General features: G+C 38.9%; 1 protein-coding gene across 2 annotated transcripts in view; it reads right to left on the reverse strand.

The window, feature by feature from the left end:
* Positions 1 to 27,002, reverse strand: part of UBA6 (ubiquitin like modifier activating enzyme 6) — a 30,803-nt gene extending 3,801 nt beyond the window's left edge. Inside the window, exons 1-31 of one of the 2 annotated variants that reach the window (XM_085222719.1) lie at positions 26,871 to 27,002; positions 26,476 to 26,597; positions 24,733 to 24,800; positions 23,474 to 23,568; positions 22,610 to 22,638; positions 21,732 to 21,826; positions 21,309 to 21,420; positions 20,192 to 20,272; positions 19,488 to 19,610; positions 18,319 to 18,442; positions 16,990 to 17,093; positions 16,152 to 16,214; positions 15,068 to 15,144; positions 14,329 to 14,395; positions 13,786 to 13,929; positions 13,190 to 13,257; positions 12,854 to 12,932; positions 11,828 to 11,908; positions 11,367 to 11,444; positions 9,919 to 10,100; positions 9,378 to 9,483; positions 8,227 to 8,316; positions 8,040 to 8,120; positions 7,325 to 7,453; positions 6,343 to 6,394; positions 6,183 to 6,246; positions 5,498 to 5,567; positions 4,314 to 4,385; positions 3,219 to 3,336; positions 2,067 to 2,260; positions 722 to 849 (exon numbers count right to left, since the gene is read on the reverse strand). In XM_085222719.1, coding sequence (XP_085078845.1) covers positions 722 to 849; positions 2,067 to 2,260; positions 3,219 to 3,336; positions 4,314 to 4,385; positions 5,498 to 5,567; positions 6,183 to 6,246; positions 6,343 to 6,394; positions 7,325 to 7,453; positions 8,040 to 8,120; positions 8,227 to 8,316; positions 9,378 to 9,483; positions 9,919 to 10,100; positions 11,367 to 11,444; positions 11,828 to 11,908; positions 12,854 to 12,932; positions 13,190 to 13,257; positions 13,786 to 13,929; positions 14,329 to 14,395; positions 15,068 to 15,144; positions 16,152 to 16,214; positions 16,990 to 17,093; positions 18,319 to 18,442; positions 19,488 to 19,610; positions 20,192 to 20,272; positions 21,309 to 21,420; positions 21,732 to 21,826; positions 22,610 to 22,638; positions 23,474 to 23,568; positions 24,733 to 24,773 — 2,747 coding nt within the window. In that variant the 5' untranslated portion in view covers positions 24,774 to 24,800; positions 26,476 to 26,597; positions 26,871 to 27,002. The remainder of the gene's footprint in view (positions 1 to 721; positions 850 to 2,066; positions 2,261 to 3,218; positions 3,337 to 4,313; positions 4,386 to 5,497; positions 5,568 to 6,182; positions 6,247 to 6,342; positions 6,395 to 7,324; positions 7,454 to 8,039; positions 8,121 to 8,226; positions 8,317 to 9,377; positions 9,484 to 9,918; positions 10,101 to 11,366; positions 11,445 to 11,827; positions 11,909 to 12,853; positions 12,933 to 13,189; positions 13,258 to 13,785; positions 13,930 to 14,328; positions 14,396 to 15,067; positions 15,145 to 16,151; positions 16,215 to 16,989; positions 17,094 to 18,318; positions 18,443 to 19,487; positions 19,611 to 20,191; positions 20,273 to 21,308; positions 21,421 to 21,731; positions 21,827 to 22,609; positions 22,639 to 23,473; positions 23,569 to 24,732; positions 24,801 to 26,475; positions 26,598 to 26,870) is intronic. The other variant, XM_085222720.1, reaches the window with a different exon arrangement.
* Positions 27,003 to 27,444: the final 442 nt, after the last annotated feature.

A 27,444-nucleotide genomic window follows, 5' to 3' on the forward strand; every position in this document is an offset into this window, starting at 1 on the left:
GAAAGAATGATTCTTTGTTACTTTAGAATGTGAACTTAGGCATTTCCTTTAAATATATATCAAAGAATTGCTACCTCTTCCCATGATTTGCAGTTATACCTTAATCTCTTCCCTCCCTGATTCCACTTCTCCAGCTCTTTCACCTGCCTAAGCACAAGACAAAACCTAACTCCAAGTGAACACAGTATCGGGTAATGAATTTACTGTTTTCAGGCCTGTTGAAAAACAGGTTTTGTACTGACCACATGTTCCAGTCTGAGCATGCAGGATGTTTATTAATAAGCAGGTGACACGTTTATCTCATCTAGATTTTTAGAGCCTAGCTACCAACAGCTTCCACTGAGAACAAAACTAAACCCTTAAAACCACTAGTTTTAAAATTAGGACAGAAGCGTGTATCAGCTGCATCTCCAAACAAGGAGTTCTCAAGAGATGCATTATGGGACATCCTTAGCAGTACTGAGAATTTCAGTTACACTGTTAGTAGTAAATGGCTAATAGAGCTTGATAGCAAGCACTAACTGACCAATCTTCAACCTCGAATATCTGTAACATTTGACCAGAATTTGAATGTGAACTTCGATTCCCCATCTCTCTGCTACACGTGCACATACAGTATAGATCTGATTGTGAATTTAATAACTGTACATATCTTGCACTTGTTTTAAGTGAGAAATAGCATGTTTCCAGAATATTACCCTTCTACCATCATCCTTCCTACCTGATTTCAGTTCTTCTTACTTTAGCAGTTTCTGTAAAGACCATTATGGGAATGGCTAGGTTCAGAAAACAGTTCTTGTATGCATCAGCTGGGTAGCCACCCACAACTTTGATGAGTTCCAGTGCAACCTGCAGTAAATAAGAATCAGGTGTTTCCTAAGACCAAACACAGGTGTTGTATCAACACTAATTTAGTTAACAGAGCACACAACAGCAATATGTGTTGGTGAGATGAGCCTTTGTACAACCCACAGATTCAATCACATATGAAGATGCAACCCAAATATGCCACAGAAACCAATTCTGCTGCAATTACTTAAACTGTTCAGAAACACTCCTTATGCAGGAAGTCCTCCAAATTTTTCCAGTTCTAGACACTCTCAACAAAGCATGTAGTTCTGTTGAGGTGCATGGATGTGAACTACTATAGAACAGATCCTTACTACTCTTGACACTGGCACTCTGATGGAAGTTGGTAAGTTAATTGCAGAAGACAAATCATAACTCTGATATTTAATTCCTCTTTCTGGACAATCAGAAAGGAAATCAGAAAGGATCAGAAAGGAAAGCAATGAGGGTTGACTACAGCTAAAACCAGACTGACTTTTTGTACTGCTACACAAGAAAAATTGAAGAATATGTCCCAGTTTTGACCACGGTAGTAGCAGATGCAGTGCTGTAATTTAAATTTAGGAGGAAAAAAGTGCAGATACTACACTGAAGTTTGAGTTGTTGCTGAGCAGTGCTTACACTAAGTCAAGGACATTTCAGCTTCTCGTACCATTCTGCCAGTGAGGAGCCAGGGGTGCACAAGGAGATCGGTGGGAACAGAACCAGGACAGCTAAACCAAACTGGCCCAAACGGATATTTCATACTGTTATGGTGTCATGCTGAACAATAACACTGGGGAGAGTTGTTCAGAGACTGGCTGAGCATTTGTTGGCAGGTGGTAATTAGGAGTGTGAGGAGAAAAAGGAAAGTGATGTACAACCCTTCTTATTCAACTTTACCACAACCCAAGAGTTTTACCTTTTTTGCCCTAAATCACTCAGCCATCCCACTGCAGGGGAATGTGCAAATGGGTGTGTGATGCTCAGCTGCCTGCTCTGCCAGGTTAAATCACAACAAAATCCAAGTTTGAGATAAAAGTATTTATTACATATTAGACTAATAACTACCATTATAGTAGAGATCACAATGATGTATTCATACCGATTTTTAAGCCCGCTTCTTAAATGAGGTTCTGTCACCATAGCATTAATGAATATCCAGATAGCAGTGGTTTTAGGCAAGGAACAGTAACTGAAAGAAATACTACATTCACTATTTTTAGAAGCATACTCACCAGCCCTGAAACTGCAGCAGTAGCTGTTGCAATTGCAGGAATAATCTTGCCAGCAATGCGCTTTGTTTTGAATCTATCTGCTGGTTCAATGTTGTACATCTTGGCTCGCAAGTTTGATGCTGCTGTTATGAAATCTACATGTCCGTTACTATCATCATCTTTTTCAAAGGCAATGGGCTTCATTTCTAAGTCATCTGTATGTGGGCGAAAAGCAAAAAAATGATTATTAGAAAAACAAAGGTGTCCTAAGCTTAAGTTACAGGCAATTAGAACTTCAACAGATATTTTTCATGTTCTGGAGCTTGGTACTCAACTTATAATTGTACTTGCCTTTCCATGCTAGAAGGGGAAATTCCCATACCAGTACCTGCCATGGCTATTGTTAGAAGTGAGCAACACAAGAATTATCAAGAGGTCCAGAATACTGTTTTCCTTTCAACACCATGAATTAATTTTGGATGGTCCTGTGCATGTTTCTTATTAAAGTCTACTCATATAGCTCTTCTCCTATGAGAATTCCCTCTACATGCTTTGTTCATCTGCAACCATATTGGTATATGAACTCAGTAGCATGGTAGACAGAGGTTAGGGCAGACTCTCCATGGGATGGGCCAGAGCTAAAATAATCTCTCCACTGTGGAGACTTTAGCCCTCATGGCCTACAGATGCACAAAATGCAGTTCTTGCCAAATGACCTCTTCATGTTACCAAACACAACAAGATTCAAAAATCCACATTTTTAACATATCTAAAAGATACTGGTGAAGATTATCAGCCTTCACAATTAAGGACAATTTCGGATTGATTCCTGCAAGAAGTAACTCTCAGCCTTCTCATGCTGGACTAAAACACCCAGCTGTAATCTACTCAGGATCTTTCCCTTCCTTCAAGTTTAATGTGCCCGTACCTGCTCACAGTTAGCACAGCTGTCCTTACATGGTAACATAGCAGAGAATCATGTACCACTGAATTATGAGATGCCTGCAAGTTTTCAGGTCAAGCAATTAGGACAATTACCTGCACAGTACTTCAAAAAGCTTAGCAATCAGCTACCTACTTCTTACAGAATTAAACAACTGCTTTATCCACAGACCTGAATGCAGTGCAATTGCAAGATGTCACTAAGCTAGAAAGCTAGTATGCACTACTCACTTTGCAGAGCTTCATTGGACAGTATAGACTTCTCCAGCTGGAAAATAGCATTTCTTTCATCCTCACTGCTGACTGGAATATGATCAGGTTTTCTTGCAGTTTCATCAGTCTGTACGACCTGCAAGTGCGTAGTGTTTAAAGGAATAAAACACATGCACTTTGTACAAAATAAGTCTACTAAATGTTCTATGTTCCCTGCAGTCTTCCCCTCCCAGGTATGAGAGACATGGACTTACTAGAGCAAGTCCAGCCAAGAGGCATAAAGATCATTAGGGCAGTGGAGCATCTCTCATATCAGGAAAGGTTGAGAGAACTGGTGCTGTTCAGCCTAGAGAAGAGAAGGCTCAGCAGGATCAAAGTATATAAATATTTGGTAGCAAGAGCCTGACTCTTAATAGGTGTCCCGTGACAGGACACGGGGATAAAGGAACAAACTGAAGCACTCAAAATTCCACGAGAAACATAATGTTTGCATTGGAATAGACAGCTGCCAGAGATTTTTCCATACATCATTTTGTGGTTCTATGTCAAAACAGTTTTTTGTTTCATGAGGCAGGCATTCACAAGACAAGTATTAACACTGGGCAAGAAAACATGAAACTACCTTGGAAAACGTTATCTGTGACTTCTGAGTGGTAACAAATGCTAGCCACTGCACAATAACACTTCAGCTATTTTGAAGTTAACATTTAAAAAACAAACATAAAAGTGAAGATACTTCCATAAAACTACCTAGAGAGAAATTACAAGTTTTCTCTAACCAAGGATTGCTTTAAAGTTGCTCATGAGTCACATTTTTCTACTTTTATTACATAAATACAGCCTTGTATAAACTTAAAAACCTTACTGACTTAGCATCATGAATGCATTGAAAGTCATTTGCACAATCCCTCCCCCAAAAATCCACCCTGCAGTTACCATCTGGTGCACAGACACCCTAGATCTATCAAGCTGAAGCAGTCCTATATGTCCCATACTTGTTTCCCCAAAATTTATTTTCATTCATATTTATTTCAGACCAGCATTAAAGCAGAGTAGTGGAGATAAGCAACGCTGTGTGGATTATGTTTTCTAGAAACTTAAAAACATACTTACTTTGTTTGAAGGTCTGAACTCTGGTACCTTCACAGATGAAGTTATCTTCAGAATAGTTTCTTCTGACAAATCCTATTATTGTTTTGAAGAAAAACAATTTCAATTTATAACAACTGAAAAAGCACTCTGCAAAGAGACTTTGTATGCAGGACCATTTAAAAGAATACCAAATACGAAAAAAATCCCAGAAGCAGACAGTGGTGTTTCACTGAAAAAACATCACTGAAACTCCAGATGAGGTTTACAGTGCACAAGACCTGCAGAGGAATGAAGTGCCTGGCACTTAGCAAACGGAGCTGAATTTATACCTCTGGGAAATCAGATTACTCTTAAAGCCATATCAATATGAAAAGACAAAAATTTATTTGTATAAAATGTAAGATATGTATGAAATACAGCACGATAGCTGCACTGATAGAGATGCATGTAAAAATAGGTATAAAAAAAATTAAGTCCAAGCATTAAAAAAACACAATACATTTTATATGATGTTAAAATGGTATGTATGGTGTTCACAGAGTACTGAAAACAATTGGGACACTCCAAGACAGCATAAACTCTTGTTATATTTTTATTTTTGCTGTCTGCAGCACAAATGGCGGGACAATTTTTCTGGGAATTCTGCTCTGCAATGCACAGCAAGTCTGACTGGCCTGGCATCAGCCTTACTGCACAGCACCTGGATGGCATAGCTCTGTCCGGGGTCTCCTAATTGCGCCTAAGGGAGCATTACTCGTGCACAATACTTGAAGTAGTTAAGGACATAAGAAGCAAAATGTAAACACGTGACTTGCAAGAAGATCCAGCTAGACAAGACAAAGGCTAATATGAAAAGGATAAGCAAGAAACAAAGAGGCTGTAAGTAGTAAAAACAGTAACTAAAGTAACTCTTCAACAAGATTCCTAATATACTTAAAAATGCCTGAAAAAGATCTTTCAGTGCAGTTATTATATTACATAGGAAATGGTCTGTCAAAACAAGGATTTACGACTTCAAAGCCTATGGAAAATACCTAACCTAAACTACTCATGTGTTTTTCTGCTTTGTAATTCAAATCAAGACAAATACGTATAAACAGCTCTGAATAACCCATGCTGAAGGGCAGGCAACTGGATGCTGGATCAGAGTTGTATGTCTATATATTCAGGTTATAAAATAAGAACACTACTGCAGTATTGATTACCTGTTCCGTGAAAGGAACACAGTACACTGTAGCGAAGAGTTTTGCTGCGCTCACAATGAAATCATAGTGCCTAAAGTGGAAGAAAATTTTTAATTTTTTTTTTAAAGTTTTAATTACCCACATGCACATTTGCAACTATATTCACAGAGATCTTGCAAATATACATACAGAATTTCTAACCTTCAGAGCACATTGTCTAAAATAAAGATTTTGAGGTACTCAGAAATCTTCCCCAAAATTAAGTGACGTTTTATGAAGTTATTTAATTAACTGTATTTTCTTAACCCCTGCAGTCAAGAGAACAACTACAAAATCTTACTCAACGTTAATGCATGGATAAAAATCTTCACCTCAAATATCCTCTGATACCTAGGAATGATCTCAATTTTCACCCAGAGAATGAGGAGTATTTCTTTAGTCACACAGTAAACAAAATGTGTTGTTCTAAGCCTTTTCATGCTAGGTAGATATTGTCAGAACTTCTCATAGCACCCTCTGATCTCATGTCAGTTAGAGTTAAATTACCTGCAGTGAAAGTTCAAGATGGTTCACTCAGTCTGCCACTATATAAAACTCTGCACTAGTACCCATCAAATTATCAGTCCAACTTGCAGTGCCATAATGCCACTGCTCTACTATGGGGTGAACTTCACAGGGTAATTTTAAAACGCAGAGCAATACTTACAAAGGATCATTAAAATCAAACTTCACTGGGAAAGGCGGCCTCTTTGGTGACTGCCAGAACAAACCTGGTTAGAAGACAGACTTAAGAAGAAGTCCTAGAACAGCAACACATGACACGTGCCATGAATTCACAGGAGGCACACGGAGGTGTTTGTACTTACTTCCATCTTTTAACCGTGTATCAAGGGGAAATGAATGAAGAAGCTGAAGAGCCTAGAAGGAAAGACAGTGGCTTTAGCAGTTTGTCAGGCTGACGCAACATCACAAAATCAAAATCTCCTTTTTAGTAATAATGCGAAATCTTTACACATCTTTTAAGGTTCTCCAATATATACCACAAGACTTGAAGAGTTAAGAAAATCTAAGATACCTGTATCAAGACAGGTAAATGCTCTCTCAAGAGAGCTTAAAGACACAAGTACATGTAGAATGAATGATTCGATCATTCACAGGATGAAGATGACACTGTCACCACATGTAAGATCCCACCTACCACCTCACCAGTCCCAGGTCCAAGCAAAATACTAAATACAATAAGCAGAGTGTTTCCCCAACCTTATCACACCCATAGGATTCTGGCATGCAAATTCATAACTGGGAAAGCAACATTTTCAAAATCTAACAACTGTCATGACAACACAGATGTGGTATGTTTATTAATATACACTTCTTTAATACAGAATTCCCCCCGTCCTCCCCCAAACACACTGGAAGCAAAATTGTGGATCACACTTGAAGAATAACTGGCCCATATTTCAGCCAACCTTTTTTTGATAGCTTTAAGAAAAATCAAGTATACAAATACAAAGAGTTGAGTAACACAAAATTTAGTGGAAGATAACGAAAGGTACCGTACTTTAATAAAAGATACCTACTCAGTTGGGAAAAACGCCAACAGAAATGCATGGAGAATCCTAGATAGAGCTATTAGGAAATAGTTAATAGAATAGTAAAAAAAAAAAAAAAATCCCCCCTAAAAACTACAGTAAAAAGAGGTAGGGATGAAGCAGTTATAGATTTCAAGCAAAGCTTGTTATTAATGAAGAAGAGAAGGAAACGCATGCAAAGATTTGGAAAACTATTTAAGGATACCATGTCCCTGTCAGTCCACAGGTGCCCCATTTCCACACTCTAGTTACCTACCTTGTGGCTAAAATACTTCTCAAACTTTACTCTTGCTAGTTCCACACACTGAGTCCAATTTCGGGGTCTTCTGCTGAGTGTTTTAATAACGTGAAAACAGCCTTCTAAACTCTCGCCTGATTTTATTCTCTAGATACAGAAGGAAATAAACAAATATTTTAAAAGATTAGTCACAAAAATCAAACAGCAAGTATGATCTTATTGAGTCGTGGGCAAAAGGAAAGGGAAGGTCGCCGTGTGAACATCAATCTTCATGTGATCCCTTCCCTCTGGGTTTTCCACAGAGCTGCTGTCTACTTGTTCTACTTCCACCTTGTCCAAATGACCATTAGCCATTATAGACAAAAACAGGTAAGTGTTTAAGTCTGATCGATTAGGTCGTCAAGTTCACTCAGAAGTACATCTTCCCTTCATTTTTTCCCAACTGACTGCACACCTGCATGATACTCACTATTCTTGCTAACAATCCCTCAGTTTTTAATTTCTGTATCACGTATAGAATCCCTGAGCTAGAGAAACAGGCCACACACACGAGACTCCAGCTCTTAGTGACAGCAGAAAAATCCTATGAAACACCAACATATGCCTTGGCCAAATAAGTCTTCAGAAAATCTGAACAAAGCCAGAAAACAAATCGTACTTAATGTAAGTGAAAAACAAAATGTATAAAGCATTAGTTCAAACTGCAGATTTTATCCAGGCAACATTCTCTTACCTGTAAAACTTCTTCTGCAGATGGATAGGTCTGCCAAAACTTGTTAAACAATGAAGGCTTGTGAGAAAATAAACTTTCAAACTAGAAAATAAAAAAGAACAATACGGCATTAAACACTAAGTACCTCAAATACCTCACCTTCTCAAATACACAGTCATTTCAAAAGCCTGGGAACTTATTTCCTTACCTTATCTCTTGCCCACTGTATTGTATGTTCAATGGCAGCTGGGAAAGACTTCAAGGTGCAAAAAGGTATTTCCTCTTCTGGTGGATCCCGCTATATTTAAGGGGAATTGTTTGTAAGGGAAGGCTTAATAAAGCTTATTACCAATGATAGGACCAAGAACTTGAAGACCACACAAGTTTCCAACACCACTATCATAAAATACAAGGTAGCTTATTTATGCCTTAACAAAGAAGGATAAAACAAATTTTGTTTTATGAAGAAGCATCTGAACAACACAGAAAGTAAAACTCAATCCTAACACACAAACAGCAGAAGTAATTACCAGCCAGTTTATCCAAGGTGTGCAGCTCACATTCACATATACTTGCAAGGTAAAAACCACCCTGTCTCGCAAAGCCTGAAATTTTTTTTTCCATCAACTATAGTAAAGCTGTAAGGATTATCAACATCATGCAAATGTAGCACTTTCATAGGAACTGAAGTCGTGGAAAACCACAAGGGTTTGAGGGTAACTTCCTCCCTCTCCATTTACAAAGAACTGATATGCATCTTTGTACAAACATGCAGACTAATGTCTACTACTGAGACTTGCATTTCTCCTGCCTGCCCTTAGAGATAGTATCACCAAGAAGAGAACAAATAGGTAGAAAATAGCTCAAAGAAAGAAAACCACAAGCAAAAAAACAGCTTGCATTCTTGCTCTGAAGGGAGCTTTGGGGGGAAAAAAATACAGTCAATTTCTTGTTAAGCACTTAAGTCATGCAAAAACGAAATCCTTCTTTGGCCTTATGTGGTATTCAGACCTTATTTGAACAAACTCAAATTTGTCCAAGGCACTGCTTCAAGACTGTGAGTTATATTGCAAAATTTTATCCCGCCCAACACAAATACCTATTCAAAAGAAGGGATAAGGTTTAATTACTGGCCTAGATGTAATCACCAGGTAGGTAGAGGGCACAGTACGTCCAGTCTGCTCAAATTTAATTTCTCATGAAGCTTTTCTTCAGAATCCAAGGAAATAATTACTTCCTAATAGGACTGAATCTGAACAAGTCAAATAAGCCACTTATTTTAGACAGATACATAAACAAAGAATCATACTGTACCACTGGACCAGCTACAGCAGAAGTTGATAGTCATAAACAACTTACGTGACTATTATATGACTCTGTCAGATGAGGCACAACAACTTCTGTGTGTCCTTTTGTTCCCATGGTTCCAGAGTCTATCAGAGGACGCAGGTTTGCTACACAACGACTGATATGAAAAGACACAGATAACCAGGATACAGTTACTTCCACACCTGCTTTGCAGACATTACCAGAACACAACCCAAACAGGGGTTGCGAACAGGTTAAATAAGAGCAGCTACTTCAAGTTACATCAGGTCACCATAAACCAGAGCCAATCTACAATTCATAAGTAGGGATTTTTACATTGAAATTTAAGTACATATTCCCATGCATAAGTAGTTCAATCTGAAGACAGCTACACTTGCAATGAACAGGGACACCTATAGCTAGATCAGGTTGCTCAGAGCCTGTTGTTTACATCCTGAATATAAATCCTTTCCTCCTCCCAGCCAGCAATCTTGTCAAAGGAGCCGAATAAATCTGAGTGAAACTCTATCAAATCTTTTAAGTAGGTTGCAATCCAGTGAGATTAAAAACACAAAAACAGAGGTTCACCTACCTATCAATGTATCTCCTTGCTTCCACATTGTCCAAAGCAGTCACAATCACATCTTGCCTGGTGTAGAATTCATCACTGTAAGTGTTTTCAGTGGCTGGACAAACTTTATTAATGTATGAGTCAATTTTTAAGCAAGGATTGATGTTCAGAGTTGCTTCTGCTGCAGTATAGCTTTTGGGTTTCTGAAATATATACACATACATGCATATATATTATTAATATTCTAATAAAGAACACCTGGCACAAAAACATCGCTTTCATTTGCTAATCAGACAATTCACCTGAATAAAACCACTAGTATGCAAAATATACAATAAAAGAAATTATTTACTTACGTATCTCCTTCACAAATATTTCTCTTAGGCTTTGTTTTGGCACTACTTTTAAAGTAGTGCATAAATGGTACAGCACAAACGTATCCAGTAACTGAAACAGCTGCTGCATACTGCCTCTCTTACTCTCGAAGCATTGTAAGAAAGGTGCAATTCATGACTTTCACTGGGTAAAATTGTTACTGCTACTTTGACTACACAGCACAGACATCAAATATATATGAACAACCTCACTACAGGTAGGTGTCCCACACAAAACCAGTTTCAAAAGCCAAACTGGAAGAGTTCTCAACCTACTTGACACTTCTATGACTTCAAAATACTGAATTCAATTATCTACAGATCACCCCCCCTAAAGACCACCATCAGAACTCAAGACAATGTGGCTTCTGAAAGCTTGCAGAGTTCACTTTCCATTTAACTAACCATCCAAAACATAATTCATTCCCAGATTCGCCTAACAGACAGGAGGCAAAAAATCCATCCACTGGTTTTTGGGCAGAGGAATCCTTTTTCCCCACTGCTGTCAAGGTTGGACCATCTTTTTTTATTTTGTGTCATGTTTGCAAGTAAAGAGATACTCTCTCTGCTTCTAAGGTGTAAAAAACATTTGTGCCTCATACTGAACATATGTTTTTTTTTTTCCGGGCTATTTACTTGCTTAATAAAGACTAAATTAAGGCAAACCATAGCATCTAGCTAACACTTAAGTCAAATTATATTATTAGTAGTAGTAGCTCAAGAAAACTTCTACCACTGTTGTCTATTTAGTTTATTCTCCCTGAATTTCAATGGTATAATAGGCATTTCTGGCATAGTAATTCATGGCACTTTCTGATGCACCACAGCATTTGTAATCTGATTCTTTCTCTGAACATTTGAGAGATTTCATCAGTCAAAGACACCAATACAAATGAAGGTCAGATGAGTTAGGTTTACTCAACTGATACCAGTGATAATGTCAACATAGCATAGCTATCATTTAAAAAAAATAACGGACTCCATTACAGCCGTTCTCTGGATACAGATCCACACATTCAGAAGTTGAGCTCCCAGTGGTGACACAGAACAGTGAAACAAAACAACAGTCCAAGTTTATTGAACAAAATAGCCTACCTGTATGTGATGAGGTCGAAAAAGAAACTGTCTGTTCAGGTTGGACTTCTCTATCAAGTCTGGATCTGTAATTGTAACCTAAGTCAGAAGGGGCAAAAGCAATAGCTGAAGTTTATTTAAGTGTAGCACTAAGAGATACTCTTGAAGCAAACTGTACAAAAATAAGTCAAAACAAAACACTCCTCCTGTTATACACTATGGCCCATAATTCTGTCCATACTCATAATGTCCATTCTCATACACTCTCTTTTAAAATCAAAATATAGCAAAGCCAGTCCAAGTTTGTTCTGCCTCTAATTGCATAATTTCACTCCACGCTGAGGCCGTTTGTCTCTACGCCTAGACACTGACCTGAAACAAACTTTGACTTAACACTTTTTAAGTAGCCTAAGTATTTAATCCTTCCTTGTTACATTACTTATACATAAGCAATGTGAAATTAACAAATGCACGTGACTTACCAATCCTTTATCTTGCCCAGTACCAACACCAAGAAGTGCAAAGTTTTTTAGCATTTCACAGCCTATTGCTCCACAGCCAACCTGAAGAGAATGAAATTTTCAGAGAAGTTGTTGTAAGTGAGATCAGTAAATAAAAGTAACACAGACAATTCAGGAATCTTCTGGAGAGTATTATGAACAACTTAAACTCCATGAAATTCAATACAGATAAGCACAGACTCCTCAGTTGGAGCACATGTAAGTACAGCACTGCCTGTGGAGGTAGCATTGCTGTTGAGATGGGCTCATGATGAACAGTAAACTAAACGCGAGACAATAGTATATCCAATCAGTAATTAAGTCAAACTTCATACTGAATATTATTAAAAAAAGAGTACAGCCACTAGATTGAGGAAGTGATTAGTCTCCCTTCCTCATTAGGCACTAGACTATATCTAGAATAGAGGATTCAGTTTTGTGTACTTCAACACACACAAAAAAAAGTTTAGGTATGTCCAATTAGGGGGCTGAAACATCTGTCTACAAAGAGAGGATAATGGATCCATACGTCCATTAGCTGGAAAAGAGGAAGTTTGAGAGGGACACATTAGTGGCTGATTTCTAGGAATGGTTCCTGCCAAGGCAAAGTCAGTTTCTTTTTAGAGGTGTACAGCAGCAGAATGAGAGATAACGGACAAAAATTGAGACAAAGTTCTGACCTGGCATAAAGAAATACTTTCCTCTGTAAGACTAAATAGGCGTTGAAACTGCTTGTCCAGAGATGATGGACAACCTTTGTACTTACAGATTTTCAAGACTCAACTGGATTCTCAGCTATGAGGCTAGCTCCAGAAGTCAAGCATTACATAGAACACTATGTGCCACGCAGCTTAGCACTTGTCTATTGCATGGATGTTTATGACAATTTTAGACCACTTACTCTGTTTTAACATACATAAAGAAGTCTGACCTCTTATCTTCAAGACAGGTGATGTCAGTTGTGCTAGCGGAGTATTAGCAAAAGCCTTAAGTGTCAGTTGTACTCACCAAGAAAACATTCAAATCATGCAGCTTCTGGCATAGAGATTCTCCAATACAAGCTCTCAAGGCATCATACCTATCTCCCCTACAGAGAGGCAGGAAACAAAAACAGAAGAATAGCAAGTTACTTTTTTCCATGGGAGTATCATCATCATGAAATTCTGCTTTGATGCAAATAGACAAAGTCTACTACAATCCCTATTCCTCCCATTCTCAAATAGGAAAGACACTTAAGTTCAAACTTCTCTCCCTCCATAAAGCAGCGCTAAACTAACTTTAAAAGACATCTGTGTTTACTTGAGAACTGTACATAAAAAAAAAGCAGACTGTATTTATATTTACCGTGGAAGAAATTCTTCAGAGCCCATCTTTTCTAGAGGAGTAACAATGTCAAACATATCTATATACAACTGTAAAAACAAAAAATAAATTAAAAATTGTGAAAAACTTTAGTCTGTTCAGAAGTAAGAATTTCAGTGTACAGCTGAGTCTAGAAATTTGTTATAGCTCATTATAGTTCACCACACAACTTCCGCAGACAGGAATGCCTGGAAGTCACTGAAATCTGAACCACAGCCTTTTCACTTGGACTGTGATGTCTGTAATCATAGGATTGTGTGATCCTCCTAAAGGGACCGTGATGCTTTTAACTTTATTCGGACATTTGCCCTATGAGTCCTGAAAGCACTGCTCTCGTACACAGTACCTTAAGATGGCATTTGGCTATGTCACACTGAGTAAGACATCTGAATCCTAAATAGAAAAGTTTTAGTTAAAACTGCCTGCTCTTCTCTAGTATGCACAAAACCACCATGTTTTTCCTAAGTTCAGCCTCAAGTCTTGTTCTCCCATTAAAGAAGTTGTTCAACGCTCGCAACACAACCCCATGTTTGTCACATCACTGTTAAAATAAAGGTACTGAAGGAAAAAGGCCTTACCCATTGCTGCAATGGAGAAAATTTTCCTGTTACTGCTTTCAGGACCTCCTGGCTAGCAACACCACCCACTGCTGCTGCTAGAGGAGCTAGAAATCCCTGAGCAGTTCTGGACAGCCACTTCACTATATCTCCATTTACCTGAGGCTTAAAAATAGAACAAAACAATAATGTATACGCATCCCTTAAACTGATCAAGTCACCGCTTCAGTGTCAAAACTATCGATCTATAGCAAAACAAAGAAATTACCTCACTCTGACTATGGTTCCCAGCGAAAGCAGACCCACTACATACCCTGATCTTCTAACAAGCAGCTATCTAAAAACCAAATACACACAGCCACACGAATTCATCTTTCATTTTAGGCAACCACGTGGTTGGACTAGTGCTGATATACCATAATAACTTCTTGCACGGCCTTCAGAAAATCACCAAGTTCATCTAAAGATGCATACAAAGATTAGAACAAGGGCCAAGAACTAAAGCACGACCTTCAGACAGTTGAGTATATTAGAAATTATTCATGATGGTCATTTGCTACTCACTTTGTTTTCCAGGGTTTCACTTATTGATATGGCTATTTTCAGCATTTCCTCAGCATCTTGATGGCATCTAGACATGAGGGTGAAAACAATGATGGTCACTTAACCATTCTCGACTCCCTCTAAAAATGTAATCAACTGAGAAAGAATCACTGGACACAGGAGGAAGATTTTGGAAATTTTTACTGGCTTCAATCCTGAGTAGTAAAGGAGCTCTTTAAATGTTAAGGATAGCTCAACAATAAGAGTCTCAGTGGAGAAGCTCATGTGCAAGTCAGGTGATTTACACTTTGTAAGCAGTTTCATCTCATTGGACTAAGAAGTATCCACATAACTGAAGCAAATTACTAGTAATGAAAAAAACAGAGCCTTCCTATGTTTTGCATTTTTTGATTTTTTTTGTTTTTTTTAAATCCATGAATCCTGACAGATAATTCAGGAATCGTTGAACAACTTCTCCTGTTTAACCTCTCAATGTGAAGAAACTGTAATAGAGAAGAACTGCCTTCAGAAGGAAGTGTTTGCACTTTCTGTAAACCTAGGCCCAGAACTTGCCAGTGCTACACTGGAAAAGCCCAGTTACAAAACTAGACGGGCATTAGGTCACATTTTTCACCTAGATTTCAGCTTTTAAATTCTATGTCATCTAAGTACCAGATAGATAAGGAACCCCGCTGCACATCAAGCCACAGTAGAGATCTCCCTGTTTCAAGGCTTAGCAAACACAACACTGATGCATTACCCAATGTTTGGCATGCGACCAAAGTTCTCCTCAAAGTGGTTCAATGCGAGCATGGCAACATGGATCTGCAAAGGTGCCTGTTAAGACAACAACAGTTGTTGATGTATCACATACTCAAACTGAAGGAGATGAAACCAACAGTTTATATGAACTGTTCAGCTCCAAAAATGTTAAAGTAGCAGTAAGAAGCCAACTTGAAACATCTTCTGCTAGTGGTTTTACAAAATGGGTTTAGGTTTATGAAATACTGCTCAGGAGTACAGCAATACCCTTTGTATATGTTGAATACCCACTTCACCCAAATCCAACTAGAGTCCCCAAAAAGAATTCAGTGCTGAAAACATCAAAAACAGTAATTTTCTTTTCATTAGACATTAGAATTCACTGCATTATGCCAAGTCTCAGTACCAAAGCCCAGCATTAATGGCCAACATCAGAAACTCTGAGCAGACAAGTTAAATCTTACATAATCAAACAAACGTATCACTAGATCAACATTTTTTTAGTTACTCATCTTAATGAGGGTACATGACTGACTTTTTTAATATTAAGAATTTTTCAATTAAATTGTGTTGGAGGCAGATACAGGTAGCTTCCTCTTGGATTTTAAATACCGCTGAATCTTTTTAAAAAGGGAAAAAGAAGTTGTTCTCACACTTAACTACAGTTATTTTTTTCTATACTGTCCTGGCTTTGAATCCATTGTATTTTTTTTTTTTTTTTTAATCAAACAAAGCTCATTAAAGAAAAAATACTGTTTCTTTTAAGCATTTATACTGTCATCTATTAAAGAGTTATCAAAAACTGATATTTTACACAGCAGATTTACAGAGACATGGTTGAGCTATGAATTTATAATATAATTTATGCAACTAATGGGTAAGTTTCTCCAGAAACCTAACTCACAGTGCATGTTCTGTGTGAGCACACAATCTGATGGCCTACTCCCATTTCATCCTCTAAACTCACATTTAACAACTGTAGAAGTTAGAAATGTTATTGCTACACATATAAAGCTGCAGATTATATTCTATGTAGTTTCAAGGTTACAACACTGACACTCAAATCCCCACACATTAATTACCTCAGGCTTGATAAAATCTGCAACTAGGCACACTGGATTTGTTAGCTGCTTCTCCAACCGTTCCTGGAAAAAACAGAATTCATTGAAGCAACACAGTCACTTAACACAACAGTTAGTGCTTCCTGAGAAAACCAATACTTTCCCTGAAGAGACTAAGAAGTGATTATCTTTTCTTCCTAGCATTTATAATACTCCCTTCATAACTACAACTAGAAAAGATGCATAAAACAAAACTGAAAGTTTTGTCAGTCAGAAGTGTAATGGATGTTTCACATCACAGTAGCAAGACCCATTTCTCCAACTCTCCGAGTGCTCTGAGGTAGGTCACTTATTGGATATTTTATAACCAACTGGTTGTGTCAATGTATATCTTCACAACTCACCAAAACCAGAAAGCCACTGCTTTGCAGAGACAGGATACATCCCCTGAGCTGGTCATTCTCATATCAGCTGCAGCTGGTTCTCACTTCCAGCTCCCTTGCAGGACATTTAAGTGCAACCAGCTTCAACTTTCTGTGGGCCCAAAATGGCACACAGCACCACATAGCTTCCAATCCTTTTCACACAAACTCATCACTTCTTCTCAGAAGGCTGCCAAGAAACCATATGTTTGTAGGCTTTTATGGGCTCCTACCATATAGGAATGGGCTGCCCATATATTTTTTTCCTATACTAGTTAACTTTGAGTTTGAAGTATTTCTTACTCTCTGTGATTTATTGTCACCATCCTCCCCAAGTTAAATGTAAATGTGAATCACGTGTAACCAAATCACCTTCTAAACTCTGCTTTCAATGCTTACAATGTTAACACTGAAGAACCTGGCTTTGACATACTTACAAAGTAAAACATCTTCGGTGTCTTCACTTGGACAGCTATGCCACCATGCAAGTAAGGCTCCATGTCTGACGTATTTCCAATGCTGAAGGAGTATGGTGACACCACTGAAAAGAGGAAAGAACACTGTGGCAGTGACAGACAACACATGCTACAATTCTACACAGGACAAAACAGACTTTCTCTACGCCTCCAAAGCTTTTTATGTCCTAATCTTTTAGCATGTAGCCTTGCTTTGAAATCATGAACACAGCTGACCCTCCTTAACTAATGGGATTGTCCCTCTCTGCCAAAGTATCAGTCTCACATGATCTATTATGAAATAACCCTTTCAGAGTAGTTTTAATAAGAATTCTGATGACCACAACTCCGTAACAAAAAAGAAATCACTCTCACTTCTATTTGGACTGTGCACAGCAACAACCAGTGTACTACTCAGAGTAAGATTTTAGAAAAGACTAGAACAACAAATAATAAAGAAACAAGCTCCAGCTGCCAAGTAAAGCAAATTAAATCTTTCCTCTCAGACCACCTGGAGCATTATTCAGATAAAGGAAGCTTACCAAAACATTTTGGTAAATTCATGGGACATGAAGACTGAAATCAAAAACTGGGTCATAATCAACAGGAAAGAACTGAATATAGCACCAGAATTGGCTAAACAAATAAGTCCAGAGAAAACAGACTCAACCACCCCTCAAAGGGACAGCTTTCATCTCAGACCACAACGTAATTAAAAACAACTGAAAGACTCTTATGTCTGTTCTCCCTTCTTCTCCCCTCTCCCCTCAATTAGATGGCTCCCCAGCTGCCAAAGGGAACTGAGTAGTAGGCCTAGAGACCTCCACGACAGAAACAAAAGCAGGGTAAATTGCAATTCATGAGAATTGCTTCAAAAGCATGCTCAGAAACAGTGATAGCGATGTATCCCTCCACACTTAAATTGTAACACAAGGAACTACAAGGCAAACAGTGACACACACAGCAGCATTAATGTAGTCCAAAACAGTAACAGAAGCACAGGCTTTACACGATTCCCAAAACAAACAAAACAACACAATCAAACTGCTGACAGTAACCTCAGAAGCTGCCAACTACCTTCCACTAGTTGGGAGTTTCTACTGCTCCTTGAACAGCACAAGAAGTTTAGAAAAGCTTTACTAAATAGAAAAGAAATTAAGACAAAACAAGGACGACCTCCATATCAGAAGATAATTTTTCTTGTGAGCTTACTGTAGATTCTGCACAATCCAGCACTCTTCTGGCTATAACAGTATAGTGAGCTCACAAAAAGCCCAAGACGTACAGTGCAACCAGTCAGCAACACTCTACCTGTTATCTGGTGCGTGGAGCCATTTAAACACGACATTCCATTAACTTCCCGAAAGGTTAAGAACTGCCCTGTTTCAAGCCTGTGTGGATGATTTTCAAGGCAAGTGACAATACCAGGATTTGACTGAAAGCAAAAGCAGCAAAGTTAGCAAAGAGAAAAGAGTTTCATTTGAAGACGTCACACATTATGAAAAAGTTTTTTTGACTAGTGAAACTGCAGTTACTAATACTTCCAGCACCTCAGCTCTGCCATACCAAAGGAGTCATCTCCTTTGATGACAATTTTTTCCACTCCAGAGAGTGGAAATAGGGTGCAACTAAGCTCAAATAACAGATTACGAATTGTAAGAAAAATAAACGAAAATATTACTCACTGTGGCATGCAGCCTGGACAAGCCATGATATGTAACTCTCTATGGCTTATGTAATTAATGAGAACAATCAAGTCAAAGAACTGGCTACCAAATCATTATGTCATGAACTTTAGATCAAATATGATTTGTTATACAGCCCCTTCTAGTTTGATACTGTTACATCTGGAGAGGAGACATGACAGAAGACTTGCAAATGGATGAGCAATGTTCTAGTCTGGACTTTCCAACAGAATTGAGAGGAGCTGAATACATTTACATTATAAAATACAAGATCAATTGGATAGCCTCTCTAATATTTTCCAGTGGAAGTGTTAGCAGTAACATTTCTTCATCACCTTTGCTTTCAGAGGCTAAAATGATCAAATACACATCTTCTCAATGTGGGCTCTCAATCCCTTTTATCATCCCAGTAGTCCTCCTCTATATGTGCTGCAGTTTCTCACTAAGTGGCTAATTTCAGGAGTATTTATGAGCTTCTTTTGAAGACTTAGCCTATTCCCACACTAAAGCTATGTCCTCTTCTCTCCACATTTTATCTGCTTCTTTCTCTTAAAAAGCCTGAACACCATGATGCTGCATTTTAAGTAACATCCAAGAGGCATCAGTATGGTCTGTGGCATTAGCACTTATCACTGACTGTTTTTGACAGAGATATTACAAACATGGAGCTTGGTCTCCCTCTGCTATGCAGTTTTCAATTCCTTAGCAGGCTAATAAATTGGAACACACTTTTGGCCTCAAAGCCAGTAATGACTTATCATAAAGCAAGGTAGCACAATTACATTTATCCCTTACTTGCGTAATATTTGAAATGAAGATCTCCTTTGGCTCCTCTCCTGTTGTATCCAACACTTCAAATTCATCACCAAAGTCACAAAACAAACGTGAACATATGCCATATACATCTGCACTGATGAACTACAAAACAAAGCAAAAATTGTGAGCATCTCAGAAACAGCTTATGCCAAAGGAATGAATTCTCACAACCAACTTTATCCTAAGCTAGCAGAGGGAACTTCTGCTCTGAAGATCTGGTGAAAATCTGTCACAAGCACCCGGGTCATTGACTACACAGCACAGTATTAAAGACAGACTTGGAATACTCATTAGCATTTCAGAACCTCTGCACAAAAAACAGGAGTCACAGTGATAAGCAGTAAGGTACTGCCATTTCTACTACAGTCACATTTACTCTCACCCTGTTCTCTCTCAACAAGAATTATGAGCTAGTGGTGACAACTATTTCTTTACTATGAGGGTTTTTTTCTTTTCTTTTTTTTTTTTTTTTAATTTCTCTCTAAAGAACAAACATATGTTACCCACATAACATCAAACATGTGCAGAACAGTAGCAGCAAACTCCCAAAAATCACACTGCTCCATCAACATGGTATCTGCAGAAAACTATATACCTCATAACATGCTTTCTCCATTTCTGGAAAGAGCACGCTGCAGAATGATCACTGTATGGATTAATCACCTGTTTCATTTTTCTATTACCTTAATGGGTGGCTGCTGAGCATGACAGAAGCCATTAATCTTCTTCTGCAGTGATAGGCTTACTTCAGTCAATATGACACACTGCGAGCAAGAATACAAATAAAGCTAAAACACCAAAAACAATCAATGCTTTAAGAATGGAAAAAGTACTAGCAGCAGTAAGTTACTCAGGAATTCTGAACCTCTAGGATTCCTTTCCTCCTCCCCTTGCTTAACAGAGAAAGAGGTCTCACATCAAGTTTTCTCATTAGAACAGGTGGGTCACCACTCCACTAGTTGGGGAAATAAGGTGAGCAGGGCCAGGAACAGCAAATTCTCACTTTTTTACTACAGCTGTCAAACAAAACCTAGTTACAATAGTCTAGAAAATTATAGTCATTTCTGAAAAAAATGTAGCTTTTGATTTTTAAGATTAGAATTAGCAAATAATAGCACTGATACATACTAACACTAACCAGTGCATACCAAGAAGCCTGTATAACTTCAACTAATGGCGTTCTTTAAATTGCAGACGATTTTGACAAACACTTCTGAAGTCTGGGAAAACATTAGGTTACAAAGTAAATGCTCTGTGTCCCATTCAGTCCTACACGCCTTCGCATAGCTGAGACACTGAGAAATTTGCTTAGCTTAGGTATTATCAACAGCCTAAAAGTATGAGACCCCAACTCATCCTGAGTCAAGCACACAGGCAGGAGACATCTGGCTGAACAACTCAAAAAAAATCCTCATTTCACTACAGAGTAGCTCACATTCTGCTAATTAGGTACATAAATACGTAAATAACCCAATTGAACAGAAAGTGTTTCTGCTGCACAAAATACAGATAGAACATACTGCAATATAACTGAAAAAAAAAGTCACAGTTTTATCTTGTAAATAAGAAAAACATTCTATCTCAAGTCTCAAATAACTGGAATTGTCACAGAAAATTCCATAATTGATGTGATGCTAGGAACACAAATGGTTTCAGTCTTGAAAAAACAAGCAGATCATTTAATTAGTCCAAACCGCATCTTTTCTTCAATCATCTCAGAATGTACTTGAAAATTTGTTTCAATTTAATTTACTTACATAAAAAAGATCAAGTTGTTTGCTCTGTTGAAGAATGACATACCTGATATTGCTTTAGGAAAGACAGATCTGTGCTTTCATCTAGCGGCACAGTCGATGCTGCTACATGCACATATGGATTAAGTTCTGCAATGTGATGAAGAGTGGCCTCAGCCCTAAAAGAACAAAAACAGGTTTTTTTCTGCATTTACAAAATGAATTTTCTAAACTGGACTTCATACTACCCACGCCCTGCAAGAGTTCCTAGTGACAATCTTATTTCTTCACATTTAAATTCCTAGCAGGACTGAGGAAAAAAGCTGTATCCAATAGACAGTAGTACGTGCTGATGTTCTGATGTCGTGGCCATCTTCTAGTCTTGCAAAGATGGATGAGAAAATTTAAGGAAGAAATGCACCCTGGCCCTCACTACTAAATTTAGGAGGTGAGATATTCAGCTTACATTCACCCCAGAGACTTGACCAACCTGTTCCTTTGATTGATTATGTCATCTTCATGGATGAAGAAGTTGGTCCCTAAATCCCACTTTGTGCATTGCTTGGTATCATGAACTGTAAGAGCCTGAGAAAGAATCAAAAAAACCACACCTATTGCGTAAGCACACAGAAGAATGGATTAAGCCCCATATAAATCACTGTAAAGACTAGCATCACAGAAGGTCTGGTTGTAATGCATAGAGGAATGAGCTCCTCCCATCTCTTTGCCAAGAGAACTCTTCCTGTTTGAGAGAGAGGAATGGATCCGGAAGACAAATTTCATTAAACATTTTTCTCCCAGCTTGCAGAGGTGAGGACATTTAAATACTGAGGATGATTTCTGCCAAACTGCAATTAAAATGCAAAACTGCAATCTGTAATTGAACAAGCTCCCAAACTTATTATGGTTTTTTAGTGATTGGAAGAAACAATGTTAAAAGGCTTTTCTAATAACATTAATCCCAGCAACACAAAAGCAGTTGTCAGATTAAAACATGCATAAATGGATTCTGACAAGCGACAGAATAGGGTAACATTTTGAAGAGATTGGCATTTATACCACTCGCCATTTATGAGAGGTGGCTTTAAACAAAAGCATTCAATACCTGATCAGCAGTCGTCTGAAATATTTCACGTGAACTATTTCAGAATGCTTCTACTGAGGATCTAAGAAGGTATGAAAACTCAGATTTCACAGTAACGCAAGACTCACACCATACTACTATGACATTCTGAAGTTTTCGTAGCCAGAGCTTCATGTTTTGCAGTCTTCCCACAGAAAAGCAGTTTCAGAAACTTAGGATTAGCTAGCTTCGTGTTGCTGCCACTTTCCCTCCCACTCACCAAAGAACAGAACTACTTCACATACCTTTACGCCAGCCAGAATTATATTTTTGGCTAAAAAAAATAAAAAAAATAAAAAAGAGGCTGTTACAGATCTCTCACAAAGCTCTAAGTGAAAAGTTACGTGGGTGGACAGTAACAGTATGTCATTCCTAAGAACTTCACAGCTTAAGGGTTTGTTTTCTTTCATGTTTAGTTTAAGCACTCTACACCACCACTGAAATCAGAACAAGAAGAGCAAAGTTAGAAAGACTCTCCTACATTTGTCATTCATCAGCTGTTCATCCCACAAATGTGATTACAGAGATGCTAATGATAATAAACAGCAAAACCTCACATACACGTTCTGGCATTTGGTGCAGAATTCCACTGAAGGCAACTGAAAGGGTAATAATCTAGGTATGGACAAGACTTGTCATGGCTGTTTTTTAAAGAGTAAATGAATGGTTATGGGCCCTCTTGCACTGGGGCAACAATTACACAGTTCTAACCAAATTGCATCTGTTCCCCTTCCCCTCACGTCCCCATTTTCTGTAAAGCAACAATTCAGTCTATAGTTGTTCCTATATTAGATTTATTGATAATGAAACCTGAAGGAATAATCCAAATTATACACTCTCAATTTTCACCCAGACATGAGATTTTGGGTAAAGCTACCTGCACTACAAGCACATTTTCAAGTAAAATTCAGAACTTTGTTCTACTGGAAAGCTTTTTAGACAGAAGCCCTCAATCTTTCCGCCATCTACGTTACTAACACATGTTGAACATATGTTCACTCAGATATCTCAGACATTCTTATTACATCTAAAATAAGCTTTAGAAGCAAGCTGGGACAGTATGTTTATGTATGCTTGTGTTTGCTTACACAAATGATACCCAAACTTACCAATCTCCACACCAAGACCACCTACACCACTCAGGAACACATGGGACTGAGCCATCTTCTGCATTGCTGTGTCTCCAAGAACATACCTCTGCCGACTACATCAAAGATAAATTCAAATTAAAACAAGGCACAAACAAAATCAAGAGCAAGCTAAAATACTTTCAGTTTCCATAGCTATTCTTTTCCTCCTAGTGCCCCAATCAGCTTTTAATCTGCACTACTACCTTCTGCAGATGAACATGCATCAGCAGTGACAGGTGCACAGCTATATTTACCAGTTTTCCAATCATCAAGAACTAAGAATGCAACATGCATAGTCTGAACTGTACACTGGTTTAGGAAATAAATGCTTACCAAATGCAATATTTGAGCCCACAATACAAATAGTGAAATGCACTTAGTAGAGTGCTTTTCAATTCCATGTTTTAGAGAAAAAAATATTCTTTGTTTTAAATCAGTGCAACTTTTTTTTAAGGACAGTATAAAATCATTTCAGAACTAATTCTTGAAGAGATAAGCAAACTAGAGAATTCCTTCATATCAGAGATCTTCACATCAGGGAGTGCAGCAGCTTCTGTGATCAAACCCAGAACTCTGAAACACTGGCTATTTCCAACTGCACAACTAAATTAAAACTATTTGAAGCACCATCTCCTGATGGAAAATGATTTTTGTGAAACTTGTGTCAAAGGCAAGCAGCTTGGTTGGTGTCTCATTTATTCAACACACAAAAGATAAGATTCTTGTTTTTGCTTGTTTACTTGGTGTTTTTTTTTTTTTTTTTAAGAAGCTTCTCATTCCACCATGTTTTTCTAGAGATATTGTTTGTTTCAAATACTGCAAACTTTTGTCATGCCAAACAATCTCAAGTTACTCCCAGCTAACAAATTAAAAATAAACAGAAACAAAGAAAAAGCCAAACCTAAAATGCAGGCAAAACTCAACAACCTGACATCTGGACAGAAAACAGATGTTATAATACTGGAAGAACGAACACTTTCACAGGAAAATGGGTTATATCTTCAAACTATAGTTCGTGTAAGAACTGGTTAAGAAGGCTGGCAGGAAGTGGATTCATTTTGATAAGCTGGATGTTTTTTCCTTCCACTTTCAAGCTAAAGGAGGGAGCAGCACAAGTAGGCGTCCCTTGACCTAACAGCCAGTAGGCACTGCTTTCAAGCCCTGTCTTTCACATTAATGTGTGTAGATCTAAGAGTTGCTGAAACATCAAGAACAACACTTACAAATCAGATACTCACCTATACAACGCATCGTCGATTTCCATAGAATCTGCTGCCATGACGCACTGCAACTGTTTCGCACTAAACTGGTTACAAAATAAAGAATATAGTTAAAATAGATTTCAGCTTGCCATCTTCCCTGCCACTTCCAGTTATTCTGTTGAAAAACTGAGCAAAAAAAAGTCACATTAAGATGTGAACGCATTTAACTAAGAAATCAAATTAAACAATTCAAAGGAGTTTTAAGAACAAAGTATGCACACTATTAAGACCGTCTTATTTTAAAGTTACCAGTAAGCACGAGGATTATGAACAAGCTCTGCCACTGGACAGGTTGACGTGCAAATTCACGAAGCTTTTTTTTTTTTTTTTTTTTTTATCATGAGGTTGGACAGTGCCCTGTGCAATCTGATCTAGTTTCTCATTTAGCAGCTAGCAACCCTGACCATGGGTTCTTTGAGGTCCCTTCCAAACCAAGCCATTCTACGATTCTTTTGTTATGCAGGCTAGCAATTTGTCCCCTCTGGATCTGGCAGGAATTGCCACCAAATACAGGAGAAGTAAAACAAACTCCAAGTTTGACCTAGAGTATCGGCATCTATCACAGCTAAAAAAGAATGATCCCCAGAAAACAGTAGATTTTTACACATAGCTTACAATCCCTTCACCTAAGAAAGGAGACGGGTATGCTGGAGAGTAGACCACAAATCTGACCATTAAGTTGCTCCACAGCGTGGATACTAGATCTAACACATCAGCCAACACAGAAGGCAATTAGCATGTAGTACCTTCCATCATTAGCCACTTCCACACTGTTCCTATGCACTTACACAGCAAGCACTGAATATAAGCAATATCAACGTTAATAGATTATCTTAGAAAACAGCTCTCAATACAGAAAGTATCAGAGCACATCTGAGAGTCCAGTACTCGAGTCTCTGCTCAGCTAAAAGCCTTAACTTTTCCTCTCTGTCCGGAAATCCAGACTGAAAGTCTCCTCAGGTTACACCAACACCATCTCATAATGGTCCAATGAAACCATCTCTGAACTGCTCAGCTCCTCCACAGCACGTTCGCTTTGGGACTGCCAAAACAAAATGGTTTTGGTACTAAGGTGGGGAAGCTGATCCACCCTGAGGTAAAACACACCTATATTCCTCCCTCACAACACTCCAGCTGGTTCTGCTGCAGCAGCATGCTTGCTGACAGCCATCACATGTGCTCTCCTCCCCACTAACCATTTGTAAATAATGAGGATGTGCAATGAACACACGAGGTTTGCCATCTGAATTACAAAAACACATCTGAGAAAGGCATTTCCAATACATATTTATCTACCATCAGTTCTCTTTCTGCATTCTTTGTTACAGCACAGGGCTGCTACCTGCATGCCAACCATGTTTGGCAAAACAGATTTAGTTATTCCAAAAGAGAAATTAGCAGTACTTTGGTCAAGCAGCTCTAGGACAAAATTCTGCTCATGTATTTCAGCATCCAAGCTGTATTTCTCATTTTATCTCAGCCCATTTGAACCTCCCTCAAAGAAGGACCCGCTTACGGGTCCTCACCAAGTGCTCAACACTTAAAAGATAAATATATATGCTTCTATTTCTTCTCACCCTCAGCTGCTTGCAGAACACTGACCAGAAACAAACTAAGAAGGGAAAGGATTACGTCTGGGAAAGGAGGACTGAGATGCTCTGAAGAAGGGCAAAAGCTCATGAGTCGTGGCTTTTGGTTTGGTTTCATGGTGCTTCTTACCTTGAAGTTACCACAGGCTCAGCTAACTACTTGCTGCTCAGCAGGCCGGGACAGCAGGGAGGCCTGGCCGCATCTCACCTACCCAGGGCTTCCGGAGACAGATCCCGGTCGAGGCAGACTCCCTGTTTGGTCAGCGGAAAGAGAGGACGCTCACACCCGCTCCTACCAACCCCGCGGGGCAACACCGCCGCCTAAAGGGTATCGACACAAAGCCAAAGTGCATAAAAACAAACCCGTCCCACCCCGCGGCCCTCCGGTCTGCGGGCATCCCTGCGGCCCCCACTCTCCTCGAACCCCCGGGGCGCTGAGACATTCCCTCAGCTCAGGCGGCTCAGACTGCCCGCCCGCCTTCCCGCCCCGGGGCCCACACGCCCCGACCCGCAGCCCGCCCTCACCGCGGCGGCCTGACACCACGAACAGGCCTGCGTGCTGCCGGCGCGCCGAGGACGAAAGACAGGAAACGAGGGCCGCTCCGCCTCCGACATGAGGGGCCGGGCTATGGCCGCGCCGGTCGGCCCGCCTCCTGGTCCGCCCCACCGCGACATGGCGGCTGCGAGAGAGGGTTGTTGTGTTTTTCCTCCGGCTTCTGCTCTCACGCGGTGATTTGCAACGGAAAGCTTTTTTTTTTATTGCTTTTTTTAATTTTATTTTAAATATTCTGCAAGCACCGTACTGCTAATAAATAAATAAAACTTAATTAAAAACAAACATTATGTTCAAGAGTAGCAGTTTACGTGACAGGTTATTTCTGAGCCCTGCTCATTGTAGGACCAAAGCCAGCAAGATGTGGCCTATCTCAAATGTAGACCAAATTTATTTAAGTGGGGGGGGTGGTGAGAAAACTGTATGCTGCATGGCATCTAAAGGTACAAATTAGGCACAGAGCGGTCACACAACAAGCAAACAACAGTCCAAGCCCAAACAGCGCTAATGGAAACCTCTGTGGGTTGTTTTTTTTTTTTTTTTTTT

This window comes from Meleagris gallopavo, chromosome 4 (genome assembly GCF_905368555.1).
Source record: "Meleagris gallopavo chromosome 4, MGAL_WU_HG_1.1, whole genome shotgun sequence".
In the NCBI taxonomy this organism is placed as follows: Eukaryota; Metazoa; Chordata; class Aves; order Galliformes; family Phasianidae; genus Meleagris; species Meleagris gallopavo.